Source organism: Labrus mixtus, chromosome 8 (genome assembly GCF_963584025.1).
Source record: "Labrus mixtus chromosome 8, fLabMix1.1, whole genome shotgun sequence".
NCBI classification, from domain to species: Eukaryota; Metazoa; Chordata; class Actinopteri; order Labriformes; family Labridae; genus Labrus; species Labrus mixtus.
Window position 1 is genome coordinate 10,249,380 of NC_083619.1, and position 15,756 is coordinate 10,265,135.

At 40.4% G+C, this 15,756-nt stretch overlaps 2 protein-coding genes across 2 annotated transcripts in view; one reads left to right on the plus strand and one right to left on the minus strand.

The window, feature by feature from the left end:
• Window positions 1-575: 575 nt before the first annotated feature.
• Window positions 576-15,756, minus strand: part of cdc73 (cell division cycle 73, Paf1/RNA polymerase II complex component, homolog (S. cerevisiae)) — a 32,433-nt gene continuing 17,252 nt past the window's right edge. Inside the window, exons 11-17 of the mRNA XM_061044202.1 lie at window positions 10,326-10,383; window positions 7,393-7,428; window positions 7,156-7,243; window positions 6,140-6,301; window positions 1,866-1,966; window positions 1,489-1,630; window positions 576-1,350 (exon numbers count right to left, since the gene is read on the minus strand). Of these exons, the coding sequence (XP_060900185.1) occupies window positions 1,314-1,350; window positions 1,489-1,630; window positions 1,866-1,966; window positions 6,140-6,301; window positions 7,156-7,243; window positions 7,393-7,428; window positions 10,326-10,383 (624 nt within the window). The 3' untranslated portion in view covers window positions 576-1,313. The remainder of the gene's footprint in view (window positions 1,351-1,488; window positions 1,631-1,865; window positions 1,967-6,139; window positions 6,302-7,155; window positions 7,244-7,392; window positions 7,429-10,325; window positions 10,384-15,756) is intronic.
• On the plus strand, window positions 14,192-15,748 carry LOC132978854 (beta-1,3-galactosyltransferase 2-like). Its single transcript, XM_061044193.1, has one exon. The coding sequence runs from the start codon at window positions 14,354-14,356 to the stop codon at window positions 15,593-15,595; it is 1,242 nt and encodes a 413-aa protein (XP_060900176.1). The 5' UTR covers window positions 14,192-14,353; the 3' UTR covers window positions 15,596-15,748.

Below are 15,756 nucleotides of genomic sequence, written 5' to 3' on the forward strand. Positions count from 1 at the left end.
TCTGACTGGGCCACTCCAGAAGGCGTATTTTCTTCTGTTGAAGACATTCTGTTGTTGATTTACTTCTGTGCTTTGTGTTGTTGTCCTGTTGCATCACCCATCTTCTGTTGAGCTTCAATTAGTGGATAGATGGCCTTAAGTTTTCCTGCAAAATGTCTTGATAAACTTGGGAATTCATTTTTCCGTCGATGATAGCAATCTGTCGAGGCCCTGATGCAGCAAAGCAGCCCCAAACCATGATGCCCCCTCCACCAGACAACCCAGTTGGGATGAGGTTTTGATGTTGGTGTGCTGTGCCTTTTTTTCTCTTATGTGTTTGTCTATTGTTGAGACTTAGATGAAGATCAGAACACATTTTATGACCAATTTAATCAGAAAACTAGGAAATTCCAATTTCCTGCAACTGTATGTGTGCTCCAGCTCTGCATTTTTGTAGTTATGTATATCACTTACCATTTTGGTTAGCAAGTGTTTCACAGATATTGATTTTATTATTATGGGATGGACGGAGAGTCAGATTAACATAACGCTTAATGAAGTGAAGTGAAAAGTCTAAAATAAAGAACACATGAATATTTGTTTCTTTGAGGCTTTATTGTCTATTTCCATATAATGCCTTAAAGAAAAACCTTCCATCTGTTGTCTCCTCTAGCACAACACCAACAAAGAAGAAAAAGAACACTTTAACAGGGTCATTGAACGACCATGAGATGTGCTGATCCGTCAGAAACTGAGCTAGGAACAGACTGCCTGACTGTGATCGTCATACCGAGTACTTTTTCTGTAGTATTAACATACATTTATGTACATTCAGACCACAAACACCCCAACAACAGAAAATAAGTGTAAATGAAATCGTGTGTCTGTACTGAGAGTCATTTTGCTGTTTCCTCTCAATCTACACAGAGTTAAATTCACTGACAATAACTGGACAAAAAACGCAACCCTCCTCATCCCAATACCCTTTTATGTTGCCTTAAATCAGCTAAATTTTTTCCACATTATGTTTTTATAGAAAACATTTTGGTATTTTTGTATAACTACATGAAATCATTAGAAAACAATTACAACAAAAACAAAAATGTCCTCTTCACTGTCCAGAGCAACATTTCCACAACCACCCCCATAGGAGTTCCAGAGGAAGTGAGGAAGTCTGCAGGATCATCTGTTCTCTTCCTCCTGTTAAAATGTTGGAAACTGCGATGGCCGCTCTTATGAGAGGAGCTACCTTGGCAGGACGAGGACCCAGGAGAGTTGGAAGGTTGCTGAATTTAGTTGTAGGATTTTTGGGGGATGGATGCTATGGACTGGGCTCAGAACCTGAGGTGAGATTTGTGTTTGACCATGTATCTGATCAACGAGAAAGAGGAGGCAGAAAGGTAAGTTAGAGCAAATTGATGATTACTAACTTTAATATGACAAGAAACAGCATCAGAGTAGACTAAACATGTAATATGTACGTTAACATGCACAAGAGTAAAGGCAGACCTGTCCAGGGTTTCCCAAAAGCGCAGGAAGACAGGCCGGTCCAGATGGCGTCGATGGCGGCTCAGCTCCAGCACAGTTACATCCCACTTCTGCACGTTTGGGTCAATCTTGGCCTCATCGTACTTCAGATGAAAGGCTCGGACTGGAGGGGAAACAGGCACACAAACATTTAAACAGATGAATGCTGGTTGAGGGCATGTCTGTGAAGGTCTGTTTTTGAGATGAGTTGGAAATGAAGCCTTTACACACAGGAGTGATTGTAACTTCTGACACTTCATCACACATTATTGCAGCCATGTTGTCATTCTTTGCAAACACAAGCTGATGTCTGGCTTCAAAAATGGCATTTATAAAAAACAACATTCTGTTTGACTCACTTTTGGCGAAAATGTCGACAGGAGATCCATCAGGCAGCAGCCACGGCCAGCCTTTAAACTGCCAGGCAGGACCCTGCACAAACACGGCCACCACTCGATCCCTGTAGCACAAAACATTTACATGTTGTTGAGAAAAGAAAAAAACAAGTTTTAGATCTCAGCAGATTACAAAATACAGAATTGTGAGTTTGTGAGAAAACTTCCAAAGTGACATAAGATGACATTCAGAGCTTCATGATGCACCTCTGTCTTTGTTAATAATGTTCATATATTCAATTCCTTCTGCTTGTACATAGCTTATTATGTCTTCAGATACTCTGCGCTTTGGTAATCACAGTGCAGGAGTGACACAAATATATAAATAATGGAAGGAGATTGTCTATGAACATTCCATGTGCAGCCCAGGTCAGGTAAAGATTGAAAATTAGGGGGGTGGCCTGCCTCCGCTCTGCTGGTTGTTTAGCACTGATATGGAGTGAGGAATGACAGAGTGTTTGTACGTGTTCCTCGAGGTGGCCGATATGGGAAAAATATCATATCACGATTTTTTTTTTGGGCAAAATCATGATTTTTTTCATACTGATCTTTAGACAAATTTGTAAGTTACTGACCACTTCAACCAAAACTATTTCCCTGTATAATGTTTTTAAATGCACAAAGACTGTGCTGACAAGTTTAATCTATATGAAAAACATCTTTGTAGGAGGTCTCACCCAGAACATTTCTCTCTCTGAGCCAAACAGAGAGACTAATGCATGCTTTTATTACCAGCAGGCTGGGCTATTGTAACGCTCTCCTTTCTGGTCTTCCTAAAAACACAATAAATCGGCTACAGCTACTACAAAACTTTGCCACACGAGTACTGACAAAGACCAGAAGGAGAGCACACATCACACCTGCTTTAAAATCTTTACACTCGCTGCCTGTTAGTTTTCGTGTTGATTTTAAAATTCTTTTATTAGTTTATAAAGCATTACATGGCCTTGCACCAGACTACCTATCAGATATGATTTTAGTTTATGAACCAGTACGGCCCCTCAGATCCTCCAGTTCCTCTCTCTTAGTTGTTCCACAGAGCAGGACAAAAACCTTTGGTGATGCTGCTTTCAGCTGTTACGCTCCGAGACTGTGGAACAACCTTCCTGAGGGTCTGAGAGGAGCCCAGAATATCGAGATTTTTAAACGCAATCTTAAAACTAATTTATTCAGTCTGGCTTTTATATAGTGTTTTATATTAATTCAAATCTTTACATTACTGTATTGTCTTTTTTATCCTACCACAATTTTAAATATTTTCCTCTTATGTATTTATTTTAATATCTTGTTGCTTTTATGTGTCGTATTTTCTTTTCTTTTTATACATATTTTTTAAATTCTTATTGGTGTGCATTATTCTCTCAATGATTTTATAAACTACTTTTTGTCAACAACTTTTCTGCACTCTTGTAAAGCACTTTGAACTGCAATTTAATTTGTCTGAAAGGTGCTATATAAATTAAGTTTGATTGATTGATCGAACATCTTTAGCAACAGAAATGTCTTTCCCTCAATATTCGATCAATATTCATGCACAATTTGAAGGTTTTCCTCACCACTTTGAAATTAGGAGTTAGTTATGTGTCCTCTTTTTATGTTCATCAAGAACATTTTCACGCAGTGATGCATTCATTTAAAAACATGTAGACTTCGAGTTCTTGTGTTTCTGTTCTACTTTAGCCCTGGGGGGGGAGAAAGGGGGGGGGGTGGCCCAACTGGGGGACTGACTTATGCAGGGGTGGCACAAACACACAAATAAATAAAGACACAAGTTACAACACTAAAGAAAGGTCTTAAAACGTCTTACTTGAAAAAATACATTAATTGAAATGTTTTGGTCCTCTCACATTGCCAGTAAGTTCAGTAAGACAGTGTGCATCACTGTCTTAATCACTGATCTTAGATGAAATAGACGAGTATTTATCTACAATTTAAAGTATAAACTAACGAGAATGTGCTACATTAATATTTGGAGATAAATACATATAATATTTGTTACAATAGTCACATCTCTGACAGGGCAAATAGCCAATCACAGTTTAGGATTCTTGAGATGGCACCTGGAGTGGCCAATCAGATTTCAAGGGGCTGCCATGCCACCCCTCTGGACACGCCCGTACACAATGAGTGGTAGCGTTGGTACATCCACAAAGAAGAACCGCTGAAGAATAAAACCTACACAAGCAGACAACTCTTCCTACATACAAGGAGGGAGCCATCGGAAGCAGACGTAGCAACCATTCATTGTTCAAATATAAAAAAGAGCAGACTCGCAGAGAAAAATACATCTCTTCCAGTTAGGAGTCAGTGTCATTTTCTTACAGTATGAAATGAAGTGACACTCTTTCACCCTGAAGGCTGAGAAAACTGTCCCTTTTTTGAAAACCAGCCTGTCTGAATTCCATTCCTGTAAAGTTGATTTTACCTGCATATCCAGGGTTTTTCCTGGCTCAGAATGGGCCTTTGGGGGATGACTATACGCGCTGTAGTAAACGTTCGACCCGCGTATTACAGTATAGTCTACGAGTCTATATTATCTTATTTGACAGAAATCTGTGCATTTCCTGTTATTTCTGACCATTTTATAAATAATATTATCATTATGCTTAAGTTACTGAAACCCCAATTAAATCTGGTAAAGATTTTTTTTTGTTGCAACAGTGAAACAGGGGAGGAGAGGGATTTTGAGGGAGAGGGGTATAATGAGATTGGGAGAGGGGAGGTCACATCCTGCCAGTTCATTTCACCCTCTTCCTATGATGGCTGCTCTTTTCCTTTAAATTGTGTTTTCATTTTACATACACATTTGTTTAAGTACATTTATTTGAGTTAAGGTATTATGTCAAATAATCACAGATTTAAGTCACAGATAGTTTGGATCATTTGATCAGATCAGGAAATTGAGAAATAATAAAAATATTTGTATGTTGGTGTGTCTCGTCTCGGCATGCCCCCCCCCGATGACCCGTCTGCAGACAGCAGAGGAGCAGGGACAAGTAGCCGCAGCTACATCATACGTGGTTTAGTATAGATTTAACATGACTGTTGGGATAAATATTTACCGCCATAAAGAGCATTACTCTTTGAAATTAACTCGCCAAACGGAAAATCAACCCTCATTTAGCGCTTGTGGGTGTCAGCGGAGCGTCATGAACCAGTCAAAAGAAACGAACAGTCAATCAGCTGGCTATCCAGTGCGAGCCGCATGTGTAAATGGATGAGAGGGGAGATGACTGCTAGAAGTCAGAGACGTCATATTTAAGTTTATGTTCTGCTTGTTCATCAGTCGTTTGATGTATTGATATTTTTAACATACATTCAGAGAGGATTTGATTTGCAATTTGAATCGTCTTTTTTTTCTTTTGGCGCTCGTGATTTTCCTTTGGCGCTGGGTAAAACCTCTTTGGGGGGCGCCAAAGAATTCTCTATGCAGGAAAAACCCTGATATCATTGGCCACCATCATGAGCATCATGTAATGCTAATACACAAACACATAACACTTCTTATTATGTTACAGTATGTAGACCTATGCAAGACAACAAGAAAATAACAACCTTTATAAACTAAATATAATTCTAATCCAACCACATTCAACACTTTTTAAGTCTTAATTCAACAATATTCATTTGAAGACTTTTGGAGACTTTAAAGACCCTCTTGGGTACCCTGATGTATAAAGGAATCACAGAGATAAGCATATTCTGAAGTTTCCTTTAAACCTTGTTAGTTAACTATTTATATCAGTTTAAGGACGCGGTCACACTGGCCATCCGTACCGTGCTGTACCCAAACACGATTGACCCGCGGTCACACTACACAGGACTATCCGTGCCTAAGCACGATTACCTCTTGTACATAACGTCATAATACAACACATGCACGCTTTATGTTATTATGATGCGTGCTCAGTTTACAAACAGGCGGACGAGAGAGAGAGAGAGAGAGAGAGAGAGAGAGAGAGAGAGAGAGAGAGAGAGAGAGAGAGAGAGAGAGAGAGGCGCAGTCGAGTCCGCGTCTGCATATCAGAGAAAAACACAGAACATGACAGCTACTTGCTTATTTTAAGCCATTTTAATCAGACACAGCAATAAATAAATAAATAAATTGGATTTATCTCTGGATTTCTCCATAATGAAGGCTGTCAGCGTTGTTTTCTAACAACCATAGAATATTTTACGGCACACCCTGAAGTAAAAAAATGTATTGCACTGGTAAACTATGCTTGAAATATGCTCACCAGTCCTGTGGAGCCAGTTTAAGAGGCTGGTCGATGATTCGATACGGGACAGTGACACTCAGTGTTGTGCCACCCGGCTGGATCTGATCTTTGCGCCTCTGAAGCAGAACTTCATTGTCCCGCTGAATACCTTGCTTCTTCTTCTCCTCTGGAGTAACAAACCTGGTAGGTCCACACAGAGATGACACTTTAAATAGATGATACCCATCATAATACACCTGAAGTTTAGAGCTTTTTCTGTCTTTAGTTTTCTACTGTCTCTCAGTTTATAAACTCAATCCAGCACAGATGTACACATGAAGAGTCTCATTACATTTCACCAAGAGTTCACTCAACTCCCTCCTCATTAGCCTTCAGAAAATAAGACATTCAGTTCAGTATTTTTTCAATGTACAATAGAGTTTGAGCTTTTGTTCTTTAGTGCTTCTGATTGGTTTAAAGGTGATTTAAGGAGTGTTAACCTGTTGAAATGTTTCAGAGAAAGATGCTCTATTATACAGTAGATCTTCTGTGTTTCTTTCCCCCCTTTTAAAGTCACAGCTTGCAAAAAAAAAAAAAAAAGCTTTTAAAGTTTCCTATCTTTTCTTTCTGGGCTGCTAAATGTGCAACTGAGTGTATCTAGTCATGATGTGCACTGAGTTCATGGGAAGGAAACCAACAACTTGGTCAATTTGAAAACTCATCTAAGTCGGTGGATCATTTTATCAGGCAGGCTATCATTTTTTTATGTTCCTATTATTGTAGATTGACTCTTAGATTATCCTTCCCCATTGAAAGCACTAGTGTGGTTCACTCTTGATGCTAACCCTGTAATTCAATATTCACCCTTTTGATTTTTCTACTCACGAGAAAACTTTGACTTTTAGTGACTGAACTAGTGTGAAAATAATAAGTTGACTGTGTCATTAATGGTACAAATAGTCAAATAAGACTCTCTACCCGTGGTTCTTTAAATAGTAACAGAAAAATAGATCAAAAACAATCATTCAAACATTTCAACAGGCACGTTAACGTACTTCAGATCCTGCAGAAGATCCTTGGCATTGAGCATAGTAATAAGTGAGGTGGTGGCGGCGGGGATGATGACGATTGGCGTCCGTGAACCTAAAAAGAATGTTGTAATAAGAGGTCTTAAAAACATGCGGTAGATCGACAGTCAAATAAAGGCAGGTTAGTGAGAAGACAACGTTCTATTGGGTTATATATTGTTGATATTATGATTGCCAAAAACCAAGGCTGAGTGGAAGGTTTACCTTTTTTCTGATTTGGTGGAGGTCTGGCTTGTGATACTGTGAGGAAAAAAAGACGAGACACATTTACACAGAGGTTGCTTACATTCATTCTACACAGAGCAGGCTAAATATATATAGTTATTATGACTTTAATTTAGAACTGTAATTATTTATACTTGATGTTTATGGGGCAAAATTATTTTTAAACTGTATAGGGATAAAGAGCAGAGCTGGGGGAAAAAAAATCGATTCATGTAAATTATCTTGTGAGATTTGAAATAGATTCATAACTTCCAAAAATCGATTCCAACTTTCTTTAACTCAGTAGAATGCCAAATAGAGCAACAAGACATTCAGCCAGTCTCACAGATGACTGGAGGAGATCCTGAAGTATGAACTAATTCAAAAACAGACTTTGAATCGTGATTCGTGAATAAAGAATCGTCTAGAATCAAAAATAGATTCTCAAGTGAATCGTGACCCCAAGAATCTTGAGTTGTGAGACACCCAAAGATTCCCAGCTCTAATAAAAAGAGCTTTAATTACTCCTAAAATGCCATAACTCTGACACAAAATGAATTCTTTGTCTGAAGGTAAAACTAAGTGACTGCTTAGAAATTATTCACTGTAGATGGTTGATGCAAAAAGCTTGAATTATTTAAATAACATCTAAAGATTCACAGTCGACCAGACAGTTCATTCATCCCACAAAAACACACGCAGGCTGTTTTGTTTCCTCCATATCAAAGCTGCATGAGAGCATCTCGGGTCAGTATGTGCTGAGAGTGAGACGGACATGCTATTCTTTTCATAAAAACAGAAGCCCCTTTCATTCACACATCTTTTAGCGCTGTTTACCCGCGTGCTTGTGCTCGTGCATGAAGTGTACCGTGCCGAAGCACACCTCTCTGAAGTGTGCCAAAGCCAAGGAAGTGTACCGTGCCTGAGCATGACACGGAGCGGTCACACTGGTCAAACAAACTGGACTTTAGCGTTGAAGCGTGCTTGGGCACGGTACAGATGGCCAGTGTGACCGCGCCCTAATAACCATAGAATATTTTACGGCACACCCTGAAGTAAAAATATTTACTTCGCGTGAGCCCTGCTGGCACTAGTAAACTATGCTTGAAATATGCTCACCAGTCCTGTGGAGCCAGTTTAAGAGGCTGGTCGATGATTCGATACGGGACAGTGACACTCAGTGTTGTGCCACCCGGCTGGATCTGATCTTTGCGCCTCTTATCTTGTGAGATTTGAAATGGATTCATAACTTCCAAAAATTGATTTCAACTTTCTTTAACTCAGTAGAATGCCAAATAGAGCAACAAGACATTCAGCCAGTCTCACAGATGACTGGAGGAGATCCTGAAGTATGAACTAATTCAAAAACAGACTTTGAATCGTGATTCGTGAATAAAGAATCGTCTAGAATCAAAAATAGATTCTCAAGTGAATCGTGACCCCAAGAATCTTGAGTTGTGAGACACCCAAAGATTCCCAGCTCTAATAAAAAGAGCTTTAATTACTCCTAAAATGCCATAACTCTGACACAAAATGAATTCTTTGTCTGAAGGTAAAACTAAGTGACTGCTTAGAAATTATTCACTGTAGATGGTTGATGCAAAAAGCTTGAATTATTTAAATAACATCTAAAGATTCACAGTCGACCAGACAGTTCATTCATCCCACAAAAACACACACAGGCTGTTTTGTTTCCTCCATATCAAAGCTGCATGAGAGCATCTCGGGTCAGTATGTGCTGAGAGTGAGACGGACATGCGATTCTTTTCATAAAAACAGAAGCCCCTTTCATTCACACATCTTTTACATATTTTCTATTAAACGGACGTGTAAATAAGATGCGTGTCTAAGTCCAGTTGTGCGTCAATTGCAAAATGATTCGTATAGATCTGGTCTCTGGATTTTTATGTCACAACATTCTCATCCACAAAGTATTCTAGTTGGTCAGAGAGTGAGATTGAGCTAAAGGTGTGAGATCAAAATGACTGACAAATGCAGACAGCTTTGCAACATTAACATTCGACAGGCAGCGCTGAGAGAGAAACGTTCCACCCACTGACAGGACAGCACCCCCATGTCAGTCAGGCCGAGCATTCAGAGGATAATGACTGTAAAGAGTTAAGTGATTGACTTTTACTAGTTTGCTGAACAACTTAAGAGTCATTGAAAAGGGAAAAAATGGGGCAAGAGAAAACCTATTGAACAATTCTTAAGTCTCGGAAAATTGGGGGATAAAATGGAAGACCTCAGGCTGAAAAGAAGAAGAGCTTCTCTGTTCCCTGAGAATATACTGCAGTTACTGTTCATCAGAGGAATTCTCACCACTTTTCCCTGTGTGGGACTGAAGTCATCCATCCATGTGTAACTCTAGCTGGGATAAAACTCAGATGTTGTGTCTGATAGCTCACCTCTGCCACATCAGCCTTTAATCAGTCTGAGTTCTTATTGAACCAACAGGGCATAAAGAATATGCTAATTCCAAATATAGTGTAAAGTAAAACCAATGAGCACAAGGGCCTGCATCTACTAATGGCTTTCTTTCTACACAAAACCAATGCAGCTCACAGCGTCTCAGCTTGAAATAGTTTTACTTCTGGAACACCATCCCGCTGGTCAATGTCACTTCTCCCTTGTTGACCAATCAGAACTAGAAACTAATCCTTTTCCTTGTGTGGTTCATCTCGTGCAACCAGACTCCCTTTTCATTGACTCATTCATATTTTTTTTCCCGAGGGTATAATTTTAAAGTCTCGAGTCTCCTGCTAATGCCAGGACACAATACCTTACCAATGTTTTTAAGACAACTTTTGTAAGCAGAGGTAAGCGCTGGTCAAAAGCGCCCTGACATTGAGGTTTGACACAGATCTTATTCAACCTATTCAAACACTTGATAATAGACATGTACATGCTGACATTTTGAATTGAACACTAACCTGGACGCGGTACTGGCGGCAGAACGGGGGTCTGGGCCTTCCGAGCAGACGCTCCTTCCTGCAAAAAACAACAACAAAAACCACAAAAAATTACATTTTCTAAAACTAACTCTGTTTTTAAATAATATTCCAGCAACAAAAGGGGTCCTGTTAAGGCATGTTAAGTTTGACTGAAAAGTATATTCAGGGAAGAGTTGAGGGAATAAGGGAGAAGTTACTTTTAAAACATCTTAAAAGAAAATGATCCATGCTGATAGCTGCACATAGCTCCTCCTATTTCCTGTAGAGAAGCAAGTGTGTGACTGACCGTGCACATATAATATTTGAGATGATTGAGTGTGTGTGTGTAATGCACAGTTAACTGGAAGACAATGTGTATGCTGTGGATATACTCTGAGATTATAACAGGCTCATGTATTGCCCTTGTGTTGTTATCATAACCAGAATACATGATGATCTATATTAATGTCTCTCTTTAGTTTACCCCTGAAAAACATCAACACATCAAGCTTCAAACTGTTTCACATGTGAGGGACAGGTGTGTAGCTCTTGTTGGGGTGCTGAGTGAAATATTCAGGGAACGCCTTTTCAATTAAAACAATAACCATTGAGTGAATATTTTCCCGCATCAAATTCTCCTGAAGTAGGTCGCAGCCCTGGCCCGAATGCTGCTCACAAATGCAAGGACTGAACTCCCTGCCAATCCAAGCAGTTCTGCTTTCAAAAGCACTTTGCAAACCTTAGAGGATAACATCTGCACATTGTTGGAAATTGCACAGCAACAACAACAACAACATTACGGTATTATAAAACAACCAGCCTATACCATTAGAAAGCCCCCAAGGTTTCCTGATGAGAACCATTAAAATTTTCCCTTCATCCGCCCCTCTAGCTGGAGGGCCAGGCCTATCAGCAGCTCCGCAGGATCCCTGTCAATTACAGATAAACTGCTTGTCTGCAGCTCAGCAGCAGCTCCTCTCTGGTGATAGTGCACTTTGCACAAAGATAGGCTTTGCTTCATATTACAGCTCTAAAATTGTGTTTGAGGGAGTTTGAAGTTGGATGCAAAACCTTTTTCATCCATATAAAGCAGCCTTACTATTTGAACTTAAACATCTTTTACAATAAGAACAGTGGGATTATTAGCAAAACTGTCACACAACACAAGCACTGAAAAATGACATACCTGCTAGTTTTGATATTAAAAAACTGACCACTATTGTAGTTCATATCTCATTGCTTTTCCAGTAGCCAGGTACTGTGGAATCTAGTCAGATTGTCATATCAGTATGTCTGCTAGGAGTCTAAATGTTTAGATTTTGGATGAATGAAAGACACAGGTGGTTTTCGAACCCACCAACTAAACTAGCAGTATGTACTACTGATTTGGTCAAAATGCAGTAAGTATGTATCAGACCAGTCTTTTCGCGTACTGTTTCACACAATGCCAAACAGCGGGTCAGACAGCCGCAGCCATCGTAACAGGGGAAATAATCACAAACAGACCAAACCAAACAAGATATCACCAATTATCATTTTTGCTTCTCACAATCATGAAAATCAAAATGAATACTACTGTTGAACGCAGTATGCAATACATACTGCTTTTGATAGTAGAATGTAGTAGGCGGTAAATAAAACAGCCACTGACTGTCAATTCATATAGAGATTAAGATTAAGCACAAACACAGTATTAGGTTATTTTGTTCCTGGAACTTTCCTGCATTATTATCTAATAAGATACAAATGAGGGTATGTAATGTTGTGCAGGCCGAACAAAAGGGAGATCATAACTGCCCATGAGTATGCATGCAAAGAAAATCAAGATCCCCTCTATCCCTAACCTCCTTTAAAAAAACAAAAAACAATGGCTCCCAGTCATATTGTAGTAGAATTAAAATGACAATGCCCGTATATGGAAATCGAGACGGCAGACCACCATGGCTGAGTGAGCGTAGACAGATCATTGTTTTAATTGTCTCTGTTTGGATCAACAAAATCATCCAGCATAGGACACTGTCAGGAGGTGCATGAAACAGTAAACAGGGGTTTTACTGTGTTCTAAGAAAGGAGATGTAACCTCACGTCAATCTGTTAACCTTGATGGTTTGCAGAAGTATTGACATAATTTTCTCATCCCTCTCTTTCACAACTGAGATAATGGTTTATTCCTCTTTCTGGAGAGTGGGCGTGAATACAAATGGGTCAGCAGCCCAGCACCCCCTCCCCTTTAACAGAGCAGGCAGCAACAGCCTAAAAGACGGCATGACGTGGTGGATGAGCGTACCGCCACCAAGCCTAGCGCTGCCTTTCAGAAGCAACGCAGAGCTCACTGTGCTTTCTCTCGTTCATCTTCCTCCTCCCCCGCAGCTTTCACTCCTCTAGTCTGCTCGCAGACAACACAGAGCGAAAACAGGAAGAGCCTACTGAATGAGGATGTTGAGAAAGGGAGAGACGGAACAAAAAAGGGACAGAAGCACGTGGGGGGAGGGATGTTAACACGAGAGCGTGTGAATTAGAGAGGAAGGGTGAGAGGAAACAAGGATCTGTATGGAATAAAGGAGAAGATGGACCAATGTTGACGTGTGAGGCAAAACCATCATCCTGAAAGGATTCCTACCTATCCACTGCTGTTTTGATTTACACAATACGACACACGAGGACAGCGGAAGGACCAGAGGCTGCAGCTAACTGTCAATACTGTTTGACCAAAGGCAGAATCAGCAGTGCAGCACCGTTAGCATCGAGCCTCTAGGGACAATGCGCCAAAACAGATGGAGAGGCTGTAATACTGGATTTCAGACACATGTTCTGCCCATGCACGTATGCAAATCACACTTGTGCATGCATGTGGTGGCTAGCTACCAGTGCCCAGAAGCAAAACCTTTTTCTTTTTCTAAAGAACAGCACTATGAACGCTTGAGTGGACAGAAGAGGACAATTTGTGACATATCACTAAGGAAATAAACAAGGAACTAAAGAGTCAAGCTCCAACTGATTGTGATTTCGCCAAAAGCACAGATGGATCAGTGACCAAAAGGGCGATCAGTGCGTGAGGACATTAAATCATCTCATACTGGAACAATGGATGCTAGAAATAAAAAGTGCAGAGAATAAAGGGTGAGTTGATGCATGAAACACATCTTTTCACACGCAACACATTTCAGTGTTATTTCCTGTGTCGGATGTGAATGTTTTCCCTGATAAGCTAGACACTAGTTTCTATTTATATATGCAAGAGAGCAAGCAGAAGTCTCTTCAGTCCTCACAAACCACTCTTTGTCTTGTTGGGGTCCTTTGAAAAGCGAAGTGTGTATTTCAGTTCAAATCTGACAGAACACACTTCACTTCAGGGCACTCACAGCCTGCAAACAGGCTCCTCTCTCAATAACCCTTCCTTAACAAGATCAATACTGACGGAATAGAAATGTCATGTTCATTTTGTGGGTGCTGTTAGCTCTCCTGCATACGTAAACAGTAATAGAAACTAGCGTTTCTCTTGTAAAAGTCACACCCTTCATTTCCTGTAGAGTCCAGAAAAACAAAATGATTCTTTAAAACAGATAACTGACAATTACACTGTGATCAGCGTTCAGCATTCATGAAGATGCCTAAATAACATCAAGAAGAGTAGACAGTAAAAAGTATAAGCTAGAATGGTGCACTTCTTCTAATGTAGTTAATACCATTGAACAGAAACGGCTGAAAAATGATTAGAGAACCATGAAGTTAAGAACCATTGTTTGATGGGAGTTAGTCATACAAAGTTGTGTTTCACTTAGAAAAGTGTTATTATGAGTTGTCAGTACAAAAATATAGCTTATATCAGTTTTAATGTGGCATTCCTGTTAATCTAATGGCTCAAATATCTTCTCCCCCATTTCATAGGCAATGACAAGAGATAAAACATTAGAGCTGACATCCCACCAAATACACTTCACTCCAGGAGCTAAGGCCGGTTGAGAAGCTGCTAGAGATCATCGGAAAAGTTTGACACCTGTCTTGAGAAGAACATTCCTGCTGTAACCATGCAATGGAAACGACGCCACTGCTGTTCGTACACAGCAACTCTCTTCTATCTCCTCTCATTTCTGGGTGTACTGCTCTTTTTGGTTCAGCCTAGGCTCACAGGTATGCCGTGGTCCAGACACCATCCTGTGGTATACAAAGGTGGTGAGCTTGGTACCACTAAAGCCAAACTGAACATTAGCACCAAAACGTCAGGGTGGAGGCTGGTCATTTCTCCTCAGTCCACTGTTGCAAACATCAGCACACATGAGAAGGAAGTTGCCCCCTCACCTCAAGGTGAGCCAAATGTTGAGAACACTTTGTCGGTCAGTGAAGAGGGAGAACACAGAGGCAATATTACCCCTGGGCCTTACACTTATTTCATCAACGAGCCAGACAAATGTACAGAGAGCAGATCTTCACCATTTCTTGTGTTGTTAATAACCACTGAGGCTCGGCAGGTGGAGGCAAGAAATGCCATTCGACAAACATGGGCCAATGAGAGCGTGGCTCCAACTCTGGGATTAATTCGCCTTTTTCTGCTGGGAAGAAATAACGGAGAGCTGGGACTATTACAGCAGAAGATGCTTGAAGCAGAGAGTCACAGGTATCACGATATCATCCAGCAGGACTTCAGAGATACCTACAACAACCTGACCATTAAGACTTTGATGGGATTGAACTGGGTGGCAATATACTGCCCACAAGCCAGCTATGTCATGAAGACGGACAGCGACATGTTTGTCAACACGGAGTACCTCATTTACAAGCTACTCCGGCCAGAAATGAAGCCTAAAACAAACTTTTTCACGGGCAATAACATGAGAAACTTTTCACCAAATAGAAATAAAAACAGCAAGTGGTACATGCCTCCTGAACTGTATCCAGGTGAAAGGTACCCCACCTTCTGTTCTGGGACTGGTTACGTCTTCTCAGGAGACTTGGCGACAAATATCTATCGAAAATCGCTCAGTATCCCTCGCCTTCATTTGGAGGATGTTTATGTGGGAATATGCCTGGCCAAGCTTGGTATAGAGCCGGCTCCTCCATCCAATGCATTCCTATTCAACCACTGGCGGGTGTCTTATTCCAGCTGCAAGTACTCCCACCTTATTACATCACATGGCTTTCATCCTAATGAAATACTCAAATACTGGAATCACCTGCAGAGCACCAAAAACAATGCCTGCTTCAACAGGAGTAGAGGGAGAACAGGCAGGATACATAGAAACAAACACAACAAAGAGAACGAGGCTCATTAAGCTATGTAGTTAAAGTCAGATTCTGCTTGACACAATTGATTTACATCTCAGCACTAGTTTGCATGTGCAGATGAAGGATGGAGTCTACTGTAATGGTGCACTGATTTACTGGCTGAAGACTAGAAATGGATGATTTCCACCCTGCTTGGCCCTGATAGATG

What these genes read in the sequence shown, in the direction of transcription:
- LOC132978854 (XM_061044193.1), top strand. Translation starts at nt 14,354, where the DNA reads ATGCAATGGAAACGACGCCACTGCTGTTCGTACACAGCAACTCTCTTC.